This window comes from Antennarius striatus, chromosome 12, assembly GCF_040054535.1.
Source record: "Antennarius striatus isolate MH-2024 chromosome 12, ASM4005453v1, whole genome shotgun sequence".
Taxonomy (NCBI): Eukaryota; Metazoa; Chordata; class Actinopteri; order Lophiiformes; family Antennariidae; genus Antennarius; species Antennarius striatus.
The window spans coordinates 5,729,973-5,755,625 of record NC_090787.1 but is presented as its reverse complement, the minus strand read 5'-3'; the positions used below and the strand labels follow the sequence as shown (position 1 = coordinate 5,755,625).

Genomic DNA, 25,653 nt, shown 5'->3' with positions numbered 1-25,653 from the left:
CTCCATAAACACTAGAACCTCCTGAAGGTTCCTCATTCCTTGTTCTTCTGATGAAGCTCTGAGGAAACATCAGACCAAACCGCTGGAGATGCTAACGTTCTCATGTTTGTTCTTCACGCTGCAGCTCGAGTTGTGGAGTTCACCAAACACTTGAAGGACCTGAAGATCACCGAGAAGAAGCGAGCCACGTTTGAGTGTGAAGTTTCTGAGCCCAACATCCAGGTGGTGTGGATGAAGGATGGCCAGGAGCTGGAGGTGTCCGACAGGTGCAGCAGCCCCCCCCCGACATGTTCTCCTGCGCCGCCTCAGGAACCCGTGGAGGACACATGTTCCTCAAAATGTTCCGTGTCTCCTGCAGGTACAAGATGACCTCGGAGAATGTGGTGCACCGTCTGGTTCTGCCGTCGGTGCGTCTGTCCGACGCTGGGGAGTACACTGCCGTGGCAGGGGCCAGCATGTCCAAGGGCCACCTGGGGGTGGAGGGTCGCGACGTAAAGATCTCAGGACCCGCCGACAAGAATGTGGCAGTGAGTTCCTTGAGGTTCCTCCTCCACACATGTGCTTTTACACGCGTTTCCCCATGGAGCCCCCACCACTGGTGTCCTCCTGCAGGTGGTGGAGAAGCAGCGGGCGACCTTTGAGTTCGAGGTGAATGAGGACGACGTTGAAGGTCGCTGGATGAGGAACGGCGTGGAGATCCAGTTCTCGGTGGAGAAGCGGTTCAGCTACGTGACCATCAGGAAGCTGCACCGCCTCACCATTGCAGAGACGTACCGCAGCGACGCCGGAGAGTTCACCTTCTGGGCCGGCAGGAACAGCAGCAGCATCCAGCTCCACGTCCGACGTGAGTCCCACCTCTGACCTCTGGCCCCTCATTCATTCACTCATTCATTTTTGCTGGAGCCACCTCCTTTATTTCATTGTTAGTGTAGTTCAGAGGTGTCGAACTCGTTTCCACCGAGTGCCACATGAAACGATGTGGAGGGTCACATTTGGCCCCCGGGCCGCGAGTTTGACACATGTGGTGTAGTTTATTCACACCTGTGGACCTTGAGGCGGATTTCTTTGTTTCGTGGTTCTTTTTGGTTCCAGACATGTTTTTAGGTTCTGTTGCCACGGTAACATGTGTGTTAGTCACATGCTAACCTCCAGACGGGTCGGTCTGCGTCTTCATCTCTTCCGTTCTTCCCCCAGTGCCGGAGCCCCCCCTAATCATCCGCCAGCTGGAGCCCTTGACGGCAACGGCGGGTAGAACGGTCCGCCTGGCGGTGCAGGTGGGCGGAGTCCCCCCTCCCCAGGTGTCGTGGTACAAGGACTCCCAGGCCCTGACCGGTGACTTCAGGTGTAAGTTCCTCCACGACGAGGAGGAGCACACGCTGCTGCTGCTCGACGTCGCCCCCGATGATGCCGGCGTCTACGGCGCCGAAGCCAGGAACGACTATGGGGAGGCCACAAGCTCAGCCTCCCTCACGGTGGAAGGTGCGTGTGTCGTGGCGAGGCGCTGGGATGATGTCGCTAACAACACGCGTTGATGACTTCCTGTCTATGCTCCAGTTCCCGTGGCGATGGAACCCGTGTCCCGGGTGGAGGCCCCCGTCCTGGTGGCCCCCATGAGGGACGTCCTGGTGGCCGAGGGACTTCCTGCCCAGTTCCAGTGCTCCATCTCTGGGGAAGGTAGCGTCCCCGCTGGTTCGGTTGTGTTGTTGTTCTGCAGCGGTCCTGGCCTCGCCCCTGAACCCCCTATCCCCCATGTCTCCAGACCTGCAGGTGTCCTGGTTCTGTAACGACAGGGAGGTTCCCCCCTCGGGCGCCTTCAGGGTGTCCCGTCAGGGCGACACCTGCCAGCTGGACATCCCCAGAGTCGTCCCCGCCCATGAGGGCGAGTTCTCCTGCGTCGCCACCAACGCGGGGGGCGTGGTCACGTGTGTCGCCTCCCTCAACATCGACGGTGAGTTGAGGAACCGGCGTGGGTCAGTGACCCCCAACACGTCTGTGAAGGTCACTGCTCGCATGTTCTAACCCGGTGAGCTCTGATTGGACGCCAGCTCAGATTGTGTTGGGTTCCATCAGTGTTCATGTGGCCCCTCCCCCCGGAACATCTGAGCCAATGAGAACACTGAATGGAGCTGTGAGACATTATCATGTAACCCGTTCACTAATGTGGTAGAATAGAACGCTAATCCAGCTTTAGTACCCCCCCCTCCGCCCGGAGGAGGACCAAATTTTGGGGGAGTGTCTCACCCTCACCTTAACTTCTATTGGTCAAACCTTACCTGAGCCAATAGAAGGCGAGATATTTGCATCCTGGTGGTCAGAAGCCACGCCTACCGGTTCCACAAAGACAGTAAAATCAGGATTTGTTCAATCTGAGTTTAGTTTATTTTAGCTCAGTTTAGTTTATATTAGATTAGTTTATTTTAGTTTATTTTATCTTAACTTAGTTAATCTTAGCTTTTGTTTATCTTAGCTGAGCTTAGTTTGTCTTAATTTCGTTTAGTTTGTATTAGTTTAGCTTAGTTTGTCTTAGATTAGCTTAGTTTATCTTAGCTTAGTTTATCTTAGCCTAGCTTAACATAAACGCTGGAAGCTGAACTGATCCTCTAAAAAACATTTACTATGAACCATGAAATCAGAAACTATTCGGTGGCTAATGCTACGCTAAATGCTGTTTGGTTAACAAGCACCTAGCTTTAACGTTAGCGTCAGTAAATGATGCTAACCTCGTCTTGATGTCCTACTGTCACGAGTCTCTGCTGCTGAAGCTGAACCAGAAGCATTTCCGTAAGGGAGGTGTGTTGCATGCTGGTCCGTGTTAGAGGTCAGAGGTCACGTCTTCTCTGTGTGGTGGATCTTCTGTCCAGAGGAATGCAGCATGATCAGAGCTGAACTCAGGCTCGACCTGTTGTTGGTTTGGCCCCCCAGCCACCAGCCCCACCCTCCCTGATGCCAACTAAGCGCCCCCCCTCCAGCTGAACGTCGCCTGAAGAACCTCCGTGATGATTTGCTGACCTAATTCTTCTACTCTTTCTTATTGCCCAGATTGTACATTCTTAGCTAGCGCCTCGAGGGCGGGGGCTGAACTCAGCTCCCGCTGGGGGGGTCACACGTCCCACAGCGTCCAGGTTACACAGACGCTCAGCCACAGCTCCTCCACGTCTTGGAGCGCTGTTGAGATTCAGATGGAGAGTGAGCGCTCTGTGGAGACGAGCGGCTTTGATTGGACACCCCCGGGCCCCCCCCGGCTGCTGATGGAGATGAGTGACGTCCAGGTGCGCAGCGGCGAGGTGGCTGAGTTCCGCTGCTCGTTCGACGGGCTGCCCTTCACCGGGGTGGTGTGGGATCATGACGGCCGGAGCGTGGCCCAGGAGCGGGCCAGGAGCTCTCAGATGGGGGGGCTCTTGTCCCTGGTTATTCAGGGCGTGGGCGTGGCCGACCAGGGGGTGTACCGCTGCACCGCCAACAACACACACGGCCACAACAGCTCGTCGGCCCAGCTGACCGTCGAAGGTGGTTTTTTTTATTTCCTACTGGTCTGTGTCTCCTTCTGGTCCATCCCACCTCTCCACCAGCTCCTGCTCCCCTCCCTAGTATTTAATATCTCCTCTTAGCCTGTAACCTGTTAGATGTGATGGAATAACCAGCTGTGGTCCAGCCCCCGCCTCGCTAACCTCATCTCCCATCCTACTAACCCCTTTAGTGTTGAGTCACCTGATGCTGACCCCTAATGACTCTCCTAACTTTATCCTCACCCAGCCAAAGAAGCAAATGTCACAGCAGAAACCCCCATCCCTACCGATTCTGTGCGTAAAGTGTCTCAGGCAGACAGGGCGGCCCCTAGTGGCCCCTCTGAGCACAACAAGCAGGAGGCACTGGAGAAGCTGGGCCTGTCGCCGCCGCCGTCTCAGAGACCCCTGAGCCTCATCAGCCACCTGTGCTTCCCCGACGGCGCCGGGGGGCGACGCCCCTCCGGCTGGCCCGACTTCCTGATCAGACTCCCCCCCGAGCTGCTGGTCACAAACGCCAGCGGGGGGGCTTTGAGTTGCGTTGCGAAGGGGGCGCCCTCGCCTGTTGTCATTTGGCTTTACAACCGGTTGAATGTTGACGACTCGGTGTCGTTCTCTCTGAAACATGATGGCCCCCTTTGCTGGGGTAATGGTAACAATGTGGGACCTGGACGCGGGGGCTCAGCGGGGAATGCTGGGTACCCCCCAGTGATGAAAGGTTGGCACCTGCATGCTTTGGTCCTTCTGCTCGCTCGGGCTTCCTGTGGGCCCAACACCCATCACACTGCTTCCTGTAGGCACACGTCCTCACACACACGTCCTCATGCACACGTCCTCATGCACACATCCTCACACACACGTCCTCACACACACGTCCAGCTTTACTGACTACAACACACACACACTCACACCACCAGACCCACAGTAGACCAGACCAGAGGACGCATGCCAAACGTCACTTCACCCCCCAGAACAGATGATATGGATGCACGACCTGTCACTGATGCTAACAGTCTGCACCATATGAGGTTGTGTGCAGGTGGGGGTTGGTGTTAACTATTCCCTTTCTGTGTGTTTACAGTCACTGCTGTGGAGCAGGAACCCGTCCCTCAGGTGCAGGAGGAGGTCAAAGGTAAATATTAGTCCCTGTCTGAAAGAAGGACACGTGTTTAGAAGCTTTGTTCAAAGGTTGAACCCTGTTCTGTTTAGAGATCGTTCGTTTTTTATCTACTGAAGTGTTAAAAACAGGGGAACAAATGGAAAATATATAGTAGGAAATACGATAAAGTAGAGCCTCGAGATACGAGTTGAATCCATTCTGTCACTAAAGATAAAGCAAAGAAATAAAGTAAAGTGATAAAGAACGAGATCCGGTCTCACTGATGTTGTATCCATCTGCCAACACGTGGTAAAGAACGAGATCCGGTCTCACTGATGTTGTATCGATCCACCAACACATGGTGGTGTTTTTGCTTTTGTACAGAGGTATCTCTACTTACAAAATTAACTTGTTCAGGAAGAAATTACGTAAGCAGAAAATTACGTAAGTAGAGACACGTTTTCCATGCAAATACCCTAATTCATTCCAAGCCCCAAAAAATTCCAACATAAATATTTTATAAAGCATAAAAATGCATCAAAACATTTAACAAATACATGTTGCGATTAGATTATTGCACAATAAATGAGAGCTGTGCATAACATAAAAAACAAAGAATAGAATAAAGAATAATAATGACGGTCATGTCCTCTTTGTTTTTTGCTCTCTTTGGTTCATGCGCTCGTATCTCACGATGCCGAACAACAGAGTGAAATCCAGTCCTCCTTTTAAACTTCTACAACCACCCAAGCGATGCCTTAAACTTCTTAAACTTCCTTTTGTTTTGATTACATGGCGATTGTAGATGCAATTCGGCCATATTCTTTGCCGAGATAAACCAAACGCATCCCTTTTTCACGCTTTTCTATTATGTCTTGCTTTGTTTGTATGGACAAAAAAACTCTTTTCTTTCTTTTCTTCTTTTCTCCGTCACTTTCTTGGGGTCCATAGTGAATACGTACTCAAAAAGTTCTTATTTTTGCGCAAAACTATCAGACTACCTCACGGGTTGAGTGCCGAATGCTGAAGCACCGATCTAGCGCCACACAGAGGTGGAGTGGCATCCGTCTTAGCCAATGGGATGCCAGGAAGATACGTAATAGGTAATTGCCAAGGGCAGAGCAGCTATGAGAATGTTCCGTTCAGGAACCTGTGGGAGATTCGATTATCAGCTGATACTGTGTTTTTACATTACGTAAGTCGAAATTTCTTTCGTAAGTAGAGGTAAAAAGTTTCCTGCTGAGAAATTTCGTAAATAGAAAATTTCGTAAGTAGAGACATTTGTAAGTAGAGGTATCACTGTATGTCGAACAAAAATATGGACAGAGTTTTGCTCATATCTTGAGGTTCTACTGTATTTCTGTTAAATGTTATTTGAGTTGCTTTGCAACCAAAAATGACTAAATGTTTATTTTGTGTGGTGGTCCAATTTGTGTCTTACTTTAAACTGTCGTTATTCAACTCAGCGCTCTGTACTTCAACCATCACAGTGGAGAAGGAAACCCAGGAGTCATTCTACACCGGCCTAAAGTTACCAGATAAAACCAGATCACTTGAAGTCAGGCCAGAGTCCAAATGCTTCTCCAGCACTTTGGAGAAGAAGAAAGAAAAACCCATTTTCCTCAGCGAACTTTCTCCAGTAGCTGCGACTGTTGGAGAAAGCGCTTTGTTTGTTGTCAAAGTGTTGGGTTTCCCTAAACCCACGATCCAGTGGTTCCATAATGGGACAAATATAACCAGTTCCTCTACGTATACGTTCCGTCATGATCGAGATGAATACAGCTTGATCATCGGCAAAGTTGAGAAGCAGCTTGAAGGCGAGTACTCCTGCACTGTCAGGAACAGGTTCGGCCAATCGTCTTGCACTTCTTATTTGCAAGTTCATGTGAAGGAGCCAGAAAGGAAAGCGTTGGTTCCAACTGGCAAACCTCCAGAGTTCACTAGAACCATCGAGTCTCTTCAGCTGTCTGAGGGAGGCCAGGGGTTCTTCAGGTACGCCGTGACCGGAGAACCTCTGCCTGACATTCGGTGGCTCAGAGGCAGCTTCCAGGTTCAGCCCAGTGGGTTCTCTATCATTGTGAACAACCCAGACGGCTCAGGCTTTATTAATATTAAAAGCGTCAAACAAGAAGATAGTGGCGTCTACACCTGTAAGGCCTCCAACCAGTATGGCGAAGCCTCTTGCACCGCCGAGCTCCTGGTTCTCAGGGAGAAAATTTACGAAGAGCGAGAGTTGGTTAAGAAAACCAAAGATTTGAAAATCTCTATGAATGAACAGACCACAGAGTCCAGATCCAACCAGGAGCGAAGTGATCAGATGATCTACACCATCAGTACCGAAGACCGGCAGATCATCCCCAGCGAAGAAGTGGGGGTTCTCCGGGAGCTTGAGGTCACTGCTGCCACCCTCCACAAGGAGACGCTTACCCAGCAGGCAGCAGTGCTGCAAGCTCATGACTTACAGGAGAGGGTTTCTTTGACTTCCACTCCTCAACTCCACGTCTCAGCTGTTCCTACGAAACAGCTTCACGTGGCAAAATTCTTGTCGTCTGTTCAGGAGAGGCAGGAGATCAGTGAGCAACACTCTAAGAGGATCTGCAGCCCAGAGGTGGTAGAACTGGAGCTGTCCAGCGAGCAGACATCAAAGCTCCTGTCAGCCACGTCTGAGGACATCTTACCTCTCACCACAGTCAGAACTGACACCTTGGCGGACTGCGCTCCAGAACATGTGAAGACCTCCACTGAGCCCAAGCAGCTTGTTAGCAGTCATCAAGTAGATGCCACCCTTTACATCCGTGATGAAGTAGCGGGCATGACTCTCAGGCCAGAGGAAGAGAGGAGTTTCAAGATCGCAGAGGGTCTCAAGGTTTTATACTCGGCTCAGTCTACAGGGCAGCTTCCAGTCACAGAGGAACACTCAGAAGCTCTGACCGCTTTGGATGAAGCCACTAAACCTTTGATTGAGAAGGAGCAACCAAAGCCTGTGGTTGCACCGGTCAGTGAAACCAGAGAGGATTTATGGAAGGAGCAAGTCTTCAAAGTAGACCGCCCAGAGGAGAAGGGCGTCTTCCCAGGGAAAGATGTGGTCTACAAGTCAGCCGTAAGCGCTGAAGAGAAATATGAACTGCAGGGTGAGCAGACAGGACAGGTGCCGGGTATAGCATCTTCTGTTTGTCTACAACCTCAGCAAGAGGGCGACAGAACCTTGAAACTTCAGGTTATCAGCGATCAGGATGTCCTGCAGTCTGAGGGTAGGTTCAGCAGCGAAAAGCCGCCTGCCGAGCAGGCAGAACCACTGAAGAGTCCCATGCTGTTGCATTCAGTTACACAAGAAGACCAAACAACTACAGTTTGTGAAGCAACTCTAGAGTTCTCGACAAAGACCGACACCACATCAGTTCAGCCAAAGAAAGAGTCCCAGCAAACCAAACACCTTCAGATAATTCATTCTCTATCGGTTTTACCTAAAGAAGAACCTCTTGTCGTCACTAAACCTGACAAGCAGATGGCATTTCAGAAACAAGAAAAAGCTAGAAGGCATGCCGCCACCTCAGAAGAGAGAAGGGTGGTCACAGCTGATTGTCACAAAGACCTGGACGTGTCCGTGACTGGGTTCCAGTCCCAGCTGAGAAACGAGCCCAAGCCTCTGAGCATCCTAACGCTTTCTTCTCAGCCGATGCAACTGCCAAAGGACACTCCCTTTGTTACCGATGTCAAACAGCAGCGGGCGCTAGTCCAAAAGGAGGATTACTGGAATATCATGCATTCCTTGAACGTCACAGACACACACATTCTAGAGGAGGGTCACGCCGTCAGCCTTCAAGCTAATGAGAAGTTCAGCCCTAAGATGAAAACCGAGCCTAAGATCACCAAGAAACCAGTTTCCATCGAAGAGAAGGCGGTCGCCACTGAAAGCTGTACCATCCTAGAAGCAGCTGAGCAAGACTTTGCCGTCCAGATCCAGGAGGGTCAGTCTGTCAGACAGTCTGTGTTGCTGGAAGAGAAGCAGGTCATCATGGGTGAGCAGTCATGTGAAATACATAAATCAGAAAGCTCCACCACTGGGGTCTTGACGCAACCGAAAAGACTTCTGTTTGTTCACGAGTCGCAGGATGCCCAGAGTCTACATAAAGAACTGGCCTTTGTCATCCAGATCCCCAAACCAACAAGTCTGAACGTACAAAGTCAACTCAGAGATGCCCTCCGGTCGGCGGTGGCCAGCGACCAACCAGTGTTACTCGCCGACGTTGTAGGAAAATTAGAGAAGGTGGAAATACAGGAGGTGAAGGTCCAGAGAGAGCCCAAACGGGCCACGTATACCTACATAATCTCAGCTCCCGGTGCCCCCATGGAACTCACACTGTCCTTTGAAGGGGAATACCCTCAGACAGCGGACCTTAGGTCTGAACTCCAGGGGGCTCTGCATGCGATGGCTTTCCAAGATCAGCAGAGTCTTCCATCGGAGCAGCCGGGCACCATGCAGATTGACAAGCCCCAGAGAGGGCTGGTTAGCTCTGCGCCATCCAAACAGGTTCTGTCATCTGTGGTAAACACTTTGATGGTGGCAGAAAGCACAGTTGGGTTTCCTCCTGCTGCATCACAGTCTGCAGTTGTCAAAACTGAAGCCAGGCCATCTTTTCAAAGTGCAACAATGTCGTCCTCCGAGATGGACACCTTGATGGTGGCCGAGAGCGCAGTTGGGTTCTCTTCTGCCGAATCGCGATCTATAGCCATTAAAACCGAAACCCGGGCATCTTTCCAAACTGAAACGGTTAAGACTCTGTCTGAAGTCGGTGAATCCATCCATGTGAGCAGGAAGTCAGTCAGGTCAGAGAGGGAGGTAACCACATCTGCACCTTTGGATCAGGTTGATCGAGGTGTGGGCATTTCTGCCCACAGAGAGACTAAAGAGGAGTATCTTTCAGAGTCAATCATGATCAGCGAGTCGTCTGATAATCTGGTGGATTATCCTGTCGTTGTCGATTCGCTCAAAGATGTTTGCGCTGAGGAAAATGGAAAGGCTGTTTTTAGCACCACCATTAAGTTTGTTACCAGTATTAACTGGCTTTTCAATGGACAATTGGTGAAATCTGGCAAAGAATTCAAGTGTTCTAAAGATCACGACACATACACACTCATCATCAACAAGGTGTTCAAGGAGAGGCATCAAGGGGAGTATGTCTGTGAGGCTGAAAATGAGGCCGGCAAGACAACAACGTCTTCAAGACTCACTGTGGTCCCAAGAGGTTTGATGATTCTTTGATAATCATCAACTAACTTCACATACTGACCAAGTTCGTGCTCCGTTGTCTACAAACCTCCAACCTGAAAACCCTTGAAAAAGATTAACTTGAAGTCATGAGTTTCATCTTCACTCCTCCTTCAGGCCTTCACACCATTGTCCTTCATTCACCTTTAACAGTCATCATTCCTCATTTCTGGTTCACTTGTTTTATTTCCTTGTTCACTTGTTTTCTTTCCTTTTCTCACCACAGAATTCCTTTCATGACATTGTCAGCCTCAACTAAAACCATTTTTCTTCCTCCACAGTCACAACCCTTTCCATTTCAGGTCATCCCTCCAATAGAAACATTCCCCCTTTGTGATTCCATCTGAACTCTTTCTGTATTCTTTTATTTATCTATTCATTTACTTACTTTTCCCTCTTTCTGTCCAATAACAGTCAAACCCGTGTTCAGGCACAGAATTGCCCCTGTGGAGATCAACATTGGTAACACGGCCAAGTTTGAGTGTGAAACTGAGGATGCTCCCAATGTGAGCTTCAAGTGGTTGAAAGATGCACAACCCATCAAAGACGGCGACAAGTACAGGATTGTTAGTCGCTACCGCACTTCCTGTCTGGAACTTCTGAGCCCCAACAAGGACGATAGCGGTGAATACACCTGCAAGGCGTCCAATCAGCACGGCAGTGACGAGTGCTCCGCCTCCCTCAGTGTGACAGGTAAGAGCGGCGTCTTTGGGGCTAGTGTTGGTGTTGAATGGAGAACTCTGATTGTTTCCTGCTTCTGCCGGGTTTCTCAGCATGAACTTTAGTTCTTGGAACTTTGTTCTTTGCTGGTTTGCTTGTCAGGTTAAGATTAAGGTAAATCCAGTGGGTATAAGATGTTACCACTAATGTGTTTCTCTTTCTCTTAACCCTCATAGAGCAATGTCCTCCTGCCTTTATAACTAAACCTGGCCCTCAGACTCTGTATGTTGGACAGAGGGGCTTCATACACTGTTTAATAGCAGGATCGTCTCCACTGAATGTTGTGTGGCTAAAAGATGACCGGGCCTTAGCCAAAGGCTCTCCAAACTACCAAATGTCTTGTGAAAAAAATAAGCACACTCTTGAAATAACCCAGATCGAGGCGTCGGACAGGGGGCTGTATGTGTGCAAGGTGTCCAACAGCGTTGGCACGGCGGAGTGCAGCATGGAGCTGCGTGTGATTGAAAAGCCAAACTTTATTAAGCCCCTGGGTCCGATCGCTGCCGTGGTTGGAGCTCCACTGCGCCTGGAGTGTCAGGTGGACGAGGACACCGGAGTGACCTCCACCTGGACTAGAGATGGTAGAAAAGTGCACCAGTCTCCGGACTGTAGACTGTCTTTTGAGGATAAGACAGTCGCTCTTGAGATCCCAAAAACCACCCTGAAGGATTGTGGTATTTATATGTGCACAGTTACAAATCAAGCTGGGAGTTCAGCTTGCTCCACCTCGGTGAAGGTACAAGGTAAGATCTATCTAGTCCACAGCTAACGGCCGCTCAACCGACTAGCGTTGAAGATGAAAGTTTGATTCTGTTTAGTCCATTTCATGATGTTGTTTTGCCTTGAAATCTCTCCGCCCACACACCCACTCAGAGCCACCAGTTTTTGCAAAGAGGTTGGAAACCGCCACAGTCTGGAAGCAAGGTGGCGCCGGGCGGCTGCAGTGCACCGTCAAAGGCTCGCCTGAGCTCCACACCAGCTGGTTCTTTAATAACAGTCAGCTGACTGCTGGCGGCAGATATGACGTCAGTCTGAAGGAGGGCGTGGCCTCCCTGGAGATACAGGATGTGACGCTGGCCGACAGCGGGAGCTACACGTGTGAGGTTCTTAATGAGTCTGGTTGTGAAAGCTGCAGCACTAAAGCCACTGTGAAAGGTGTGTAGGAAGCCTGATTTAGATGCGTCCCGTTGGAGTCAGGGCTCCTCTAACCCAACCTGTTCCCCTTCAGAACCGCCGTCCTTCACAAAGGAGTTAGTCTCCACAGAGGTGGTCAGAGGTTCAGTGGCGGTGCTGGAGTGTGAGCTGGAGGGCACTGCCCCGTTTGAGGTGACCTGGAGAAAGAATAAGACACGCCTGACTCCAGATAAGAAGTTCAGGATAGTGTCCCAGGGAGCTTTGACCTCTCTGGAGATCCGCTCCTTCGAGGGTTCTGACGCCGGGGAGTATGAATGTGTGGTTTCTAACGAGGTCGGATCGGTCACCTCGAAGGCCTCCGTTAAACAGAAAGGTAAAAGAAGAGACGAGTGAGGAGGGGATGCTGGGATGTCTGACAGCTGTTCTTTCAATTCTAAACAAACTCAACATTAATGATCTTGGTTTTCAGTGAAATATTTCCCATTAAACTGATTATTTCTGTTGAATATTCATTTGCATTCACACTTTCAGTGAGAAATTCCTGTTTAAAGTTCAGATATTCTGAAAACCGTGGAGTTTCCTGTCTGAACAAACAGAAGGTTTCAGTTTCTAATTTGCCTAGACCACACTAATAGTCTTCAGTTATTGAGGTATCTTAAATGACCTTACTGTAAGCGATAGTCTCTTTTCTTTTGTTTTTTTGGGGGGTTAATTAAATTAAACATGAAGCTGATTCTTTGTCCTGATTGGCCCAGTCCGTTTTCATAGATTTTCACCTCAGCCTTCAGCTCAGGTTCTTGATGATGTCAGCTTCCCTCCTCCAGCATTCACTCCTCATCAAATAGAAGATTTTAGGTAGTCCAATGTGTCTTGGCTGCTGTTCCTGTAAATATTGGTCATGGTCTTTCAGAACTACCTCTGTTCTCAAAGAGGATTGAGAGCGCTACAGCGGTGCTGGGGAACACGGTGAAGCTGCAGGGAACCCTGAAGGGCTCCGCTCCCATCAGCACCAAGTGGATGAAAGACTCCCAGCTGCTCAGAGATGATGATCCCAGTGTCAAAATGACATTTGAGAACAATGTCGTTAGCATTTCCTTCTCGTCTGTAGAGATAAAACACGGCGGCAAGTACACTTGTATGGCTGAGAATGAGGCGGGACAGCAGAAATGTGAAGCTGTGTTATCGGTCCAAGGTTAGAACTGTTTCCTGTTGATTTAGAAATATCTCAGACATAAGCGCTGAAACGTTCTAAAGCTGCTGTTTTATCTCAGAACCTGCTAGGATCTTAGAGAAAGCTGCCTCCATCAGCGTCACTGCAGGCGACTCCGCCACATTGGAGTGCAGGATTTCAGGAAGTCCAGACTTGAAAGTGAAGTGGTTGAAAGATGGCAAGGAAATGATCAGTGGGCGCAAATATAGAATGACGGTGAAGGAGAACACCGCCATCTTAAAGATTCTCATGGCTGACAAGGGTGACACGTCAGAGTACATGATGGAGGTTTCCAATAAAGTCGGCAAAGAGCAGTGCACCTGCTCGGTCGCCGTCATAGGTCAGTTTGAGCCCAGAACACATCATGACCGACGTTTCCCACTCGGCCCTGCGTAACGGTTTGTTTCGTATCCCTCACACAGATCGAGCTGTTCCGCCGTCCTTCACAAAAACTCTAAAGAAAGTGGCTGGAAATGTGGGTAGTAGCATGACTCTGGAGTGCAGGGTCGCCGGCTCTCAACCGCTGGTTGTGTCCTGGTACAAGGACAACAAAGAAATCCACAGCGGAGACAAGTACAAACTTGATTTCAGTGAGAGCACCGCCTCCGTGGCGATCTGTGGCCTCCAGCAGAGCGACGGCGGCGTCTACACCTGCAGGGCGTCCAATGACGCCGGCCAAAAAGAGACAAGCGGGACTTTGTCCATCAAAGGTCAGAGCCGTGGATCTCTTCTAGCTGAGACCGATCAGGCAGGAGTAGGTTTTCACTGTTTGCTCTTCTAACTCCAGAGCCTCCCACGTTCACGGTGAGCCCTCACTCCCAGGATGCTTCACAGGGCTCAGATGTTGTTATAAAGGCGGCCTTTACAGGCTCAGCTCCTCTGGTTGTCAAGTGGTTCAGAGAGGAGAAGGAGGTTTTCACTGGGGGGAAGTGTTTCATAAGGAAGGACGCCTCTTCCAGCTCCTTGGAGCTTCACTCTGTGAAACCAAGCGACTCTGCGAAATACACCTGCCAAATATCCAATGAGGCTGGGAAGGTGGACTGCACCGCAGTCCTGTTTGTTAAAGGTGCGGTTTCCTCCTCTTCTAAAGTGGCTTCCTGAGCTGTTTGCCTCCTTTACTCATCCTTTGATTGCTGTTGATCCACAGAAGCCCCAACATTTACTATGAAACTTGAGCCCTCCCTGCTGCTGAAAAGTGGACAACCTCTGAAGTTGTCTGGCAAAGTGCAGGGTAGCCCTGTGATTAGCGTGACATGGTTTAAGAATGGCTCTGAAATCACCCCCGACAGCAGACACGCCGTGTCCTTTGAGGACTCGATCTCCACTCTGGATGTGGAGAACTCTTCTGTTGAGGACAGTGGACATTATGTGTGTGTGGCGTCGAACGAGGCCGGCAGAGACCAGTGTAGCAGCTCGGTGACGGTCAAAGGTTGGTTCACTAGTTGTCCTCATTTTAGTTTAATGGAGCCCTAGACCTGTGGCAGGAAGTCTGGTCCACATAGTTCTGTCACATGTTCAGAAGTGTTAGGTACCGTTGCTGACGGTAACAGACCCAATTGGACCTCCATTCGACACCGGTACTGTGGAGTCTCTGAACATATACCAGAATCTTGTGGACTAAACTGACCTCACGGAACAAAAATCTGCCCTTCGGCTCTTCGTTGACCTAACATAACTTGTATAATCTTCTTTATAGAACCTCCAGAGTTTCTCAGGCCTTTTGAATCGGCTGAGTTTGTAAAGGGATCGGACATTTTCATGGAGGGAACTGTTTCAGGTTCCCCTCCCTTTGAAATAAGTTGCCTGCTCAATGATAAGCTGATCAGAAAAGACAAACGGCATCAGATCAGTGTTGATAACGACACAGCTAGTCTCCACATCTCAAAGTGTGAGGCCAAAGATGCCGGTGCGTACCAGTGCACTGTGGCAAACGATGTGGGCGACGCAACTTGTTCTTTCCAAATTTCACTGAAAGGTTAGTCAAAGGACGTGTTTCTGTGATGTGCATCATGTTTGTTCTCACAGTTTCTGTTTCAGCCCTCAGTCTGACTTGTGGTCTTCTCCCACTAGAACCTCCATCATTTGTTGAGAGACTAGAGGATGTGTCCTGCATTGTGGGCTCTGAGGTCTCTATGAAGTGCATGTTGTCTGGATCACTTCCCATGACTTTCTCCTGGATCAAAGACGGTCATGAGCTCACAGAAGACGAGCATGTTAAGATGTCTTATGACCTCAGAAGTGCCATGTTGACTTTGAAAAATGCTCAGTTGTCACACGGTGGCAAATATGTGTGTCAGGCACAGAACAAGGCCGGGATTCAGAGATGTGCCGCCGTTCTGGTAGTCACAGGTTTGTAGGACGTTTGTGAGTCTCGTCTCTGCTGCTGTTTTCATGTCCAGCTTTCGTGTGTTGCTTTCATGTCTTGATTGATCGCAGCTAATCTGTTCTGGATGATTGTCTTTTGTCTCAGACCCAGCCTGTATTTTAGAATTTGCTAAGTCCATCCGTGTAACCCAGGGCGACCCAGCGAGGCTAGAATGCCAGTTTTCAGGTACCAAACCACTGAAGTCCAAATGGACGAAGGCAGGAAGGGAACTGACTTCAGGCCAGAGGTACAGAGTCCAGAGCTCAGACACCAGCTCTGTGCTCAAGATCCTGAAAGCAGACAAGAGCGACAGTGGCGAATACACCTTCGAGGTGTCAAACAGCGCTGCGCTCAGTTCTTGTGAGACTATCTTGACTGTCTTAGGTCAGTTCATCGAATCGACTAGCATCATGTTACTGTTCATTTATCCAAACAACCAACTCTAACGCTTTTGCACTGTTTACATATTAGATCAAATTATCAAACCGTCTTTCATGAGAGAGTTGAAGGAGAAAACAGAAGGTATCAGAGGATCGTTTGCTCAGCTGGATTGCCTTGTTTCTGGCTCCCTGCCCATGACAACTCAGTGGTTCAAAGACGAGACAGAGATCCGGACTGATGACAAGCATAAATGCTCGTTTTTTGAGAATGTGGCTTTCCTGGAAATCATTCAGTTGGACAGTAATGACAGCGGCCGCTATGTCTGCAGGGCGACCAACCAGGCCGGATCCGTCCGCTGCTCTGGAAGTCTGTTTGTTAAAGGTTCCAACTCACATTCTCTGCTTCCTTCAAATGTAGGGCAGGACCACTTTGAATATGTTGTGACTGTTTATAATGCTGGAATTTGTCCACCAACAGAGCCGCCCTGCATTCTTAGAAAGCCTGACTCCATGAAGGTTCTGCCTGGGTCCAAGGTTAAGTTTGATGTTTGTTTCTCTGGAACACCTCCGCTGACAATCAAATGGTTTGCCAACAAGACAGAAGTGTTACCCAGTGCCGACTGCTCGGTCATTAAAGACAGCGCTTCCACCTCGTTGGAGCTCTTCTTTGTCAAATCTTCTGATTCAGGCGACTACGTCTGTGAAATACAGAACGATGTGGGCTCCAGTTCATGCCAGGCAACTCTCTTTGTTAAAGGTTCATGTTTACCTCTCACTTTCCTGTGTTTGCTTTGGAGTGTTAACCATCCACAAGGTTCAATAACTTATGGTTTTTATTTCAGAACCTCCCTATTTCATTGAAAAGCCTGACGGTGTGTCTGTAGTCAGAGTAGGGGACAGTAAGGTTCTGGAGTGCCGGGTTGGTGGCACTCCAGAGATCACTGTACGCTGGTTCAAAGACGGAGCTGAGATTCACCAAAGCGCCAAACACAAGATGTCGTTTTCCGACTCTGTGGCTTCCTTAGAGGTTTGTCAAGTCACTGAGAGCGACAGCCGGACTTACTTCTGTGAGGCCAGCAATGAGGCCGGCTCAGAAACGTGTACTTTTGAACTAGAAGTCAAAGGTTGGTTTTCCTGGGTTTATTATTCTAATATCATGCTACCATTACAAATCCAAGTTTGTTTAAGCCTAGCTGACTTTTTTGTTTCAGAGCCTCCTCTGTTCATTGAAGGGCCGACTTCTCTTCAAGTTGTTAAAGGTAACGCAGCAGTGTTTGCCTGCAAAGTGGCCGGTAGTGCTCCGTTTAAGGTCACATGGATCAAAGATAAGAAACCTATAGCATCCAGCCAGAAGTACATTATTGAAAGTGAACATGTGAGCCTGAAGATCCAGACCTGTAAGGAGGAAGATGTGGGCACGTATCAGTGCGTGGTAGACAATGATGTTGGACATTGTACCGTCTCTGCAGCTTTGTCTTTGAAAGGTTGGTTTTCCAAACGGTAATGAATCACCCACCAACCATACGTGACCGGGTTCTTTCTGGTATCACAATGGTTTCTTCTCTTTGTATTAGTCGCACCAAAATTCTTGAAGAAGATCGAAAATATCTCCACTAGTCTGGGAGAGGTTGCAGTCTTCCTCTGCACCGTGGAGGGTTCTCTTCCTCTCTCTGTACAATGGCAAAAAGATGGAAACTGGATCCCAGACGATCCAAAGATCAAGAGAATATTTAACAATAAGGAGGCCATGCTCCGCATCCCCGCATGTGAGGCGGCTCATGGCGGGAAGTACACCTGCCAGGTGGTCAACGAGGCGGGGCAGGACAAGTGCTTGGCCACCCTGGTAGTGCAAGGTACCCCACGCTTGATTCTTCTGCCTACCATTCTATCTCGCTCCAGTGATGGTAACAGGGCACTCACCTCTTCTCCTTGGTGTTTTAGAACCACCTATGATTCAAGAGAAACCCGAGGTAGTCAAAGTGACCTGTGGTGATCCAGTTAGTCTTGAGTGCAGGGTGTCTGGATCCCCACAGATCAGTGTAAGATGGATTAAAAATGGCAAAGAGCTCCAGTCAAGCAGAAAGCATCATCTGACCTATGAGAACAACCTCAGTGTTGTGACCATCCAGGCGTCTGAGATGGCAGACGCAGGAGAGTACCAGTTCGAAGCCACCAACTCTGTTGGGACGTGCAGCTGTGAAGTTACGCTTGTTGTCTTAGGTTTGTAAAATGCTTCAAGTCTTGCCTGCTTGATTTTCTGTGATTTTCCTGGATTCTAATCATGGTTTGCTATGATTCCAAACAGAAGAAGTAATTCCTCCAACATTCATCAGGAAATTAACAAACACACAGGTGATTATGGGCTCTATGGTTTCCATGGAGTGCAAAGTGGCTGGCTCTCTTCCCATATCAGTTGATTGGAGCAAAGGGATGCAAAAGATCAGCGAGAGCTCCAAATATAAGCTGCTCCAGATTGAGAATAGCGTGTGGCTGGAGTTTAAACTGACCGAGCCTGATGACACAGGAGAGTATTCCTGTAAGGTCACCAACCGATCAGGCAGCTGTGTGTGCAGCGGTGTTCTGACAGCCAAAGGTCAGAATCCAGCAGAAGTCTTTTCTAAATGTTGAACTCAGGATTTCATTCATGTGTTTTCATGTTGTTTCTGTGTGGGTTTTAGTGCCACCAAGATTCACGGCCGAGCCCGAGTCTCTGGCCGTTATTCCAAAGTCGACAGCCCTGTTCCAAAGTGCGTTTGAAGGAACACCTCCATTTATGGTGAAATGGTTCAAGGATGACATGGAGCTCATCACCGGGCCGTCATGTATGATTAAACTGGAGGAGCGTTCCTCGTCGGTTGAGCTCTACTCCCTCGGTACTCTGCAGTCCGGAGTCTATTCTTGCCATGTTAGCAACGAAGCTGGCGCAGTGAAAAGTGCAGCAAAGCTGTTGGTGAAAGGTTGGACTAGTCTTTTTTTGTCTTTGTCCGCCTCACTCCATTTCCACAGCTTCTTTCATTAACTTGTCCTAACTTTTCTTTTATCTACATCTGTGATGTCTTCAAAGTCATTTTGTTCCAGCGTCCAGTCACCTTGAATCCTCCACACCTCCTGCTACGTTTAATTGTGCTGATAATAAACCCGTGTCTTTCTTGACTTTACAGAACCTCCTCAGTTTGTCCAGAAACTTCCTGCTGCTACGTTTGTGAAGCAGCGTGAAGGACACCGTTTTGAGAGCAAAGCCACCAGCTCACCTTCCCTGAATATGTGCTGGTACAAAAACGACCAAAAGATAACCGACGGAGACAACTATAAGGTCATGTTTGTTGACTCGGCGGCGTACCTCCAGTTGCACACCACAAGCTTTGAGGATAATGGCGTCTATACCTGTGAGGCTCGTAATGACGCCGGCAGTGTGAGCTGTAGCACCATTCTCACAGTTCAAGGTCAGCAATTGAGTCTAAACGTTGGTGTTTTGTGGTTCTCTAAACTTTGGAAGCATGAAAATAAAAAAATGAATGAAACTCCCCCAGTTGTTCGTGGATCTTTAACAACTTCAGCATGGACCCAATAGCCCGTCTCTCATGGTGGACAGATCGGGGGTGGCATGAGTCTTCTCCAGAGACCTTTCCCTGTGTCTGATGGAATGATCGGTTGCATACCCTTTTGTGTTTTTATTCTGATCTCTCGGACCTGACCACATCCTTTCCTGCCCTGCAGCCATAGCATGAACATAAACGAGCATTTCCTGTTTTCCTGGATTGATTGCTCTTGCATGGACTGAACCTTCACAGGACCCTCAGAATCACTTCTTGTCCCGTGGAGCAACAAACTTGTCCACACATTTTGTTTCTTGTTTTAATATCTGTCAACATATTTTCCAGAGTCCCCATCCTTTACTAAGACTCCAAGCCCCATGGAGGGCATTAAAGGAAAGGATGCCAGCCTGCACTGTGAGTTGTATGGCACTCCACCTTTACAGGTGAACTGGTACAAAGACAAAAGACCCCTGAAGGAGAGCAGGAAGTACAAGATGGTCAGCGATAGCAGCTCTGCTACGCTGCACATTATTAAACTGGACCAAAATGATGCTGGTCTTTACGAATGTAAACTCTCAAACAACGTGGGAACTGGATCCTGCCGCACCACCATTAGCCTGAAAGGTAAGTACCGACTTGGTCCCCAGAGCCCAGTCCAGCTGATTACCTCTCCTCACGTTAACTTTTCCATCACTGTTCAGAACAACCAACTTTTGTCAAGAAGCTGGTTGACCAGTCAGTGACGGTTGGCCAGGAGTTGAGACTGACCGCTACTGGACAAGGCTCTGAGCCTTTGACTGTGTCCTGGATTCAGGACAAAGACCACATACTCAGAGATGGTGACAACAGGAAGATCACCTTTGAGAATAATGTGGCCATCCTTGTGGTTCCCAAGGCCGACTCAACCACGGCTGGGAAGTACACCTGCCAGCTGAGGAACGATGCCGGAGTTGTGGAGTCTGTGTCCCAAGTGATCGTTCTAGGTTGGTGGAACTTCAGACTTCATTAGATCAGCATTCCCGATGGGTTCAGGATTCATTTAGATTCCTGTCTTCTTCCCTAACTTTTAGAACCAGCCTCTATTGTGGATAGTCCAGAATCCTTGAATGTACAGTCAGGAGAAAATACTGCTCTTGAAGTCACAGTGTCTGGGTCAAAAGAGCTAAAGACTAAGTGGTTCAAGGATAACAAAGAGCTCTCTGCTGGCGCCAAGTACCAGATGTCCTTCACCAAGAAAGTTGCCACTCTGAAGATCCGTTCGGCTGATAAAGCCGATGCGGGAGAGTACAGACTAGAGGTCACAAATAACGTTGGGACAGCTTCTGCCAAAACAAAGTTTTCAGTTTCAGGTTGGTGGCAATCGCATACACGCCCCTCTAGAATTGTTCTTCTGGTCTAATCAGCGCTGAGCTCAGAAATTCTTTAAAAATTTCTCTTTTTTGACTGTAGATAAGTTGATTCCACCAAGTTTCATGAGGAAGCTGAGAGACGCCCACCTTGTTGTGGGTAAGCCTGGTGAAATGGAGTGTAAGGTCACTGGCTCTGCTCCTTTAACAACTTCCTGGTTACACAATGGCCAAGAGATCCAGCATGGCCCCAACTATGATATTAGCTGCAGCGATAATAGCTGCAAACTGAGAATCCCGACAATCAAGATGTCAGATTCAGGAAAATACACTTGTAAAGCTGTAAACTCTGCAGGATCCAGTGAGACAAGTGCTGTAATGAATGTGACAGGTCAGTAGATGTGCATCAAGTTGAGACCAGATCGTTTCAAGGATCTTTATCCATGAATCAGGCTGTTTACTGCTGGTAATGACTGTTTTACAATAACTTTTCATGTTCAAACCCAGAACCTCCATCTTTTGTGGAAAGACCTGAGGCACAGGAAGCATTGCCTGGCAAAAATGTGTCTTTCACGGCTAAGGTGAAAGGCAGTCCGCCTCTGAAAGTCAAATGGTTCAGGGGAGCCAAGGAGATGCAGCATGGAAGGGGTTGTGAGATTACCCTGAAGGACGATGTGGCCACTCTGGTGCTGCACCGGGTGGACAAGTCCCACGAAGGAGAATACACCTGTCAAATCATTAACGATGCAGGGAAGGAAAGCTACCCGGTCTACCTCTTTGTCAAAGGTTTGTTAGCATGATCTAGTTCAACCAGCCGTGTGCATCTAAAAGTCCAGTTTGTTTAACTCATCTTGGAATTGCCTCTCTCAGAACCAGTCCGATTTTTGAAGAAGCTGCGAGACATTTCCTCTGAAAAGAGCAAGCCTCTGAGGCTTGAGGTCACATTTGCTGGAACCCCCAGGGTAAATGTGACATGGAAGAAGGATGGTAAGCTCATCTGGGCTTCCTATGAGTACAATGTGATCACCACGGACACCTCCTGCATCCTGGAAGTTCTTAACACCGACAAGATGGAGGCCACCGGTAGATACTCTTGCGAACTAGACAACGGAGTTGGAACTGACAGATGTGAAGCACAAGTGTCAATCATAGGTAAAATGGGTCACATGCATACTATTGGGTTTATTGTTCTACATTGTCATGATCTTTAATTTATCTGAACACCGTGTCATTATCATCATCATCATCATCATCATCATCATCGATATGTTCCACTATAGAGAGACCATACTTTGTTGAAAAGACGGAGCCTGTGGAGGTAACTCTGGGCGATACGGTCACGCTGACATGCCGTGTTGCGGGAACTCCTGACATCTCCGTAGCGTGGTTTAAAGCTGACGGAAGGCTGCGCAAGTCCAACACATGCTCAATGGACTTCAGCAAAGGTGTGGCCACCTTGAAACTCATCAGAACCACCAAGAGCGATCACGGCGAGTACATTTGCAAGGCGGAGAACCGGGTGGGCTCAGCCTCTGCCACCTGCAGCGTGATGGTGAAAGGTGATGCCTGTTTCCACACTTCCTTTAATGTTGTTAAAGAATCCTGATGTGATTTCATCAAGTCTGAAAGAAACATTTATTTTCTTTGCAAACTGAAAAGATTTCCAATGTTTCTGTAAATGGGCCATCCACCTTAAAGGTTGCCTCTTTGGTGCTGAAATATAAAACTCCTCTCATTTTCACCCTTAACAACTTTAACTTTGGCATAAACATGTAAAAATGCATGAAAACATAATGCCACATCTCTAACATCACCATTACTTCTCTCAGAATCGGTGCGCTTTATCCAGAGGCTGGAGGACACCACTTTCATAGTGGGCCAGCCCCTGAAACTGTTCTGCACGTACATCGGAAGCCAGAGGGTCTATGTCACGTGGAAAAAGGACGGCAAGCCGATTTGGGCGTCTTACCAGTATAATGTTAAGACTACCGATTCCGTGTGCATTCTGGAAGTCCTCAACAGTGACAGGCCCGAGGCAGCTGGGACGTACACTTGCGAGATTTCCAACGTAGCTGGAACTGATGTCTGCCACGCTCGCGTCAGCCTAGGTAAAGTCACAAACCCTTAACACACCATCTGCTTTCAGTTCATCAGCTAACTCACCGTAAGATGTGGTTTTCTACTGTTGTCATCCAGGACTAACAAACCATCTCAAACAGGTGAGGGTATCTCCATTGCTAGCCCACATGCAACTAACCCAACCATTACTCCTCTCAGAACCAGTTCGCTTCGTCACACATCTGGAAGACACTTACTTCCGCCTCTGTGAACCTTTGACTCTCAAGTGTGCGTACACTGGAAGCCAGAGAGTTAGCGTGACCTGGAAGAAGGATGGGAAGTTAATCTGGGCGTCGTACAAGTACAACGTGAAAACCACCAATGACACCTGCACTCTGGAAGTCCTCAACAGCGACAGGGAAGAGGCCGTCGGGAGATACACGTGTGAAATATCTAATGCGGGAGGATCAGATATCTGCCATGCTAATGTGAAGCTAGGTAAACTCGCCTTAATGCAGGGGCCAAAGCTGATTTCATCTGCCCCTCCTGAATATCGTCCCTTCATCTTGTTTCCGATCTAACATGACCACTGCTAATTGATTTCTTAGAACCGGTGCGCTTTGTGAGAAAACTGAGAAACACCTTCTATAAAGTCGGCCACCCTCTAAGCCTGGAGTGCACGTTCACTGGAAGCCAGAGGATTTACGTCAGCTGGATGAAGGATGGGAAACCCATCTGGGCGTCGTATAAATACAACGTTAAAACCACCAACTTCTCCAGCACCCTGGAAGTCCTCAACAGCGATCGTCGGGATGCCGCTGGGAAATACTCTTGCGAGATTAACAATGCAGAGGACACTGATATCTGCCATGCTATTGTTAAAATAGGTAACACTGCCAACTAATGCTCCTTCTGACCATTTAAATCTCATGTAATCAATTAATCCTGTCGTAAACATCCATTTAATCATTGTTACTTAATACCGTGCAACTAACACCGCCCATTGCATCCCATAGAACCTGCACACTTTGTAAAAGAGCTGGGAGACACGACTTTCAGGCTGGGCCAGCCCCTGGAGCTGTACTGTGCTTACAGTGCGAGCCCCAGGGTGTCAGTGACCTGGAGGAAGGACGGTAAACCAATCTGGGCCTCCTACAAGTATAATGTCAAGACCACAGATAACGCCTGTGTCTTGGAGGTCCGCAACAGCGACCGGCTTGACGCCACAGGAAGATACTCCTGTGAAATCTCTAACTCTGAGAACACGGCTATCTGCTATGCGCAGGTCAAATTAGGTAAAGCACCAAACAAGAAGGGTTCTTAGATTCTTTCAAACTCTGTTTCACATAGTCTTGCTAATCTTTTTCAAAGGGAGACTAATGACATCGTTGCTTCTCATAGAACCTGTGCGCTTCGTGAAAAAGCTTGAAGACATGACCTTTAGGGTTGGCCAGCCTTTGAAGCTTCAGGTCACGTTCACGGGCAGTCCGCACGTGTACGTGAGCTGGCTGAAACACGGCAAACCCATCTGGGCTTCCTACCAATACAACGTTAAGACCGCTAGAGACTCCTGCATCTTGGAGGTCCTTAACAGTGATCGGGAAGAAGCTGCTGGCAGATATTCCTGTCAAATATCCAATGCTAGCAGCTCTGCTGTCTGCCACGCTCATATCAGACTAGGTAACTGCTTCCTAACTTGCTAACTAATTAGCTAACATTTCTGCTGACATTACGACTAACAGATGTTGCTTCTCTCAGAACCTGCGCGCTTCGTGAAAAAGCTTGAAGACACGTCGTACCATCTTGGTGATCCGTTGAGTCTGAAGTGCATGTTTACGGGCAGTCGGCCAATGCACCTCAGCTGGACGAAGGACGGCAAGCCCATCTGGGCTTCGTACAAATACAACGTCAAGACCACAGAATCCTGGTGCGTTTTGGAAGTCCTCAACAGCGACAGAGAAGAGGCAGCTGGGCTGTATTCTTGTCAAGTTGCTAACGCTGAAGGCTCTGCCGTCTGTGACGGTTATGTCCTTTGTAAAACCTCTACTAAAGGTAGAAGCTCCACCCATATCTCATCCACTAACACTGAACATCAGTCATATGCTAATATGTAGCCACAAGAAGCAGTAGTCCCATCCTACTCCTACATCCTGTCGATGTTCACCACAATTTCCAAAAATTACATGTTTGGAAAAGTGGCAACCATTTTTTTGCGGTTAGATCTGTTTTGAACCTTACTGGCTCTAACATTCAGTGTTCCATCATGGATCCTACCAGAGTTTTCCATGTGGTTGATTGGGAATCAAGAGCCCTGACAGTCTAATGTAATAAAACTAGAATGACCCACTGAAAGTCAAGTATTTTCCTGGATCCTGGGTTTGAGGAGTTCCTCAAGGGTCTATTTTCGGTCCGTCGTTGGAGGCATCTCAGATCTAGAGGAGAGAGTAATGTTGGGGTTACTGTCATCCAGATCTATGTCAAACTGAATCACCTGTCACATTCCCATTTATTCCCTCTAATTGCTGTTTTGTAATTTTTCATAAACCAAAAAAAATGTCAGACATAGCTGGAGACAATCTCCATATGGAGTAATCCCTCGTTACTCACTGTTAATGCGTTCTGAGAACTACCTGCAAAAACCAAAATTCCTCGATGTAGCGATGAACTATTTATCTTATTATTTACAGTAATTTAAATGTTAATATACCCTCTCCATACTGATATTACACCACCTTCTATCTCTATTACCTTTTCCCACACTCTGATAGACTGTTTGAACACAAGAAAAGTGTTTCTTTGATACACAGAAGTGTGCTGCGTTCCGAGAATCACAGAACGCAGCACACTTCCAGATGCCATCAGCCAATAGCATGCGCGTACGGTATCACGTGGCTACCTACTAAAAATCTGCAATGTAGTGAAGCCGTGTATCTTGAAGTGCGGTTAAGCGAGGGATTACTGTAATAGGTAATAAAAGATATTTCCATAAAACTGGATGGAAGTGGAGTTCAGTGGACCTCTGCGTCTGCATGG

At 48.4% G+C, this 25,653-nt stretch overlaps 2 protein-coding genes across 2 annotated transcripts in view; both read left to right on the top strand.

The window, feature by feature from the left end:
- LOC137604636 (titin-like) overlaps nucleotides 1-25,653 on the top strand; it is a 152,815-nt gene that overhangs the window by 18,278 nt on the left and 108,884 nt on the right. The window contains exons 32-68 of the mRNA XM_068328535.1: nucleotides 125-266; nucleotides 359-527; nucleotides 613-844; nucleotides 1,195-1,479; nucleotides 1,555-1,674; nucleotides 1,760-1,948; nucleotides 4,585-4,635; nucleotides 6,069-9,848; nucleotides 10,286-10,564; nucleotides 10,768-11,334; nucleotides 11,465-11,746; nucleotides 11,820-12,098; nucleotides 12,636-12,917; nucleotides 12,997-13,275; nucleotides 13,358-13,645; nucleotides 13,723-14,001; nucleotides 14,083-14,364; nucleotides 14,632-14,910; nucleotides 15,006-15,284; nucleotides 15,406-15,684; nucleotides 15,772-16,062; nucleotides 16,159-16,437; nucleotides 16,523-16,804; nucleotides 16,892-17,164; nucleotides 17,255-17,533; nucleotides 17,622-17,900; nucleotides 17,986-18,273; nucleotides 18,359-18,637; nucleotides 18,842-19,123; nucleotides 19,562-19,840; nucleotides 19,918-20,199; nucleotides 20,287-20,565; nucleotides 20,666-20,953; nucleotides 21,070-21,348; nucleotides 21,433-21,714; nucleotides 21,843-22,121; nucleotides 22,392-22,670. Coding sequence (XP_068184636.1) covers nucleotides 125-266; nucleotides 359-527; nucleotides 613-844; nucleotides 1,195-1,479; nucleotides 1,555-1,674; nucleotides 1,760-1,948; nucleotides 4,585-4,635; nucleotides 6,069-9,848; nucleotides 10,286-10,564; nucleotides 10,768-11,334; nucleotides 11,465-11,746; nucleotides 11,820-12,098; nucleotides 12,636-12,917; nucleotides 12,997-13,275; nucleotides 13,358-13,645; nucleotides 13,723-14,001; nucleotides 14,083-14,364; nucleotides 14,632-14,910; nucleotides 15,006-15,284; nucleotides 15,406-15,684; nucleotides 15,772-16,062; nucleotides 16,159-16,437; nucleotides 16,523-16,804; nucleotides 16,892-17,164; nucleotides 17,255-17,533; nucleotides 17,622-17,900; nucleotides 17,986-18,273; nucleotides 18,359-18,637; nucleotides 18,842-19,123; nucleotides 19,562-19,840; nucleotides 19,918-20,199; nucleotides 20,287-20,565; nucleotides 20,666-20,953; nucleotides 21,070-21,348; nucleotides 21,433-21,714; nucleotides 21,843-22,121; nucleotides 22,392-22,670 — 13,401 coding nt within the window. The remainder of the gene's footprint in view (nucleotides 1-124; nucleotides 267-358; nucleotides 528-612; nucleotides 845-1,194; nucleotides 1,480-1,554; nucleotides 1,675-1,759; nucleotides 1,949-4,584; nucleotides 4,636-6,068; nucleotides 9,849-10,285; nucleotides 10,565-10,767; nucleotides 11,335-11,464; nucleotides 11,747-11,819; nucleotides 12,099-12,635; nucleotides 12,918-12,996; nucleotides 13,276-13,357; nucleotides 13,646-13,722; nucleotides 14,002-14,082; nucleotides 14,365-14,631; nucleotides 14,911-15,005; nucleotides 15,285-15,405; nucleotides 15,685-15,771; nucleotides 16,063-16,158; nucleotides 16,438-16,522; nucleotides 16,805-16,891; nucleotides 17,165-17,254; nucleotides 17,534-17,621; nucleotides 17,901-17,985; nucleotides 18,274-18,358; nucleotides 18,638-18,841; nucleotides 19,124-19,561; nucleotides 19,841-19,917; nucleotides 20,200-20,286; nucleotides 20,566-20,665; nucleotides 20,954-21,069; nucleotides 21,349-21,432; nucleotides 21,715-21,842; nucleotides 22,122-22,391; nucleotides 22,671-25,653) is intronic.
- Nucleotides 2,970-4,530, top strand: LOC137605451 (striated muscle-specific serine/threonine-protein kinase). Its single transcript, XM_068330153.1, has 3 exons — nucleotides 2,970-3,507; nucleotides 3,754-4,221; nucleotides 4,475-4,530. Exons 1-3 carry the CDS (start codon nucleotides 3,180-3,182, stop codon nucleotides 4,528-4,530), a joined length of 852 nt encoding a protein of 283 aa, XP_068186254.1. The 5' UTR covers nucleotides 2,970-3,179.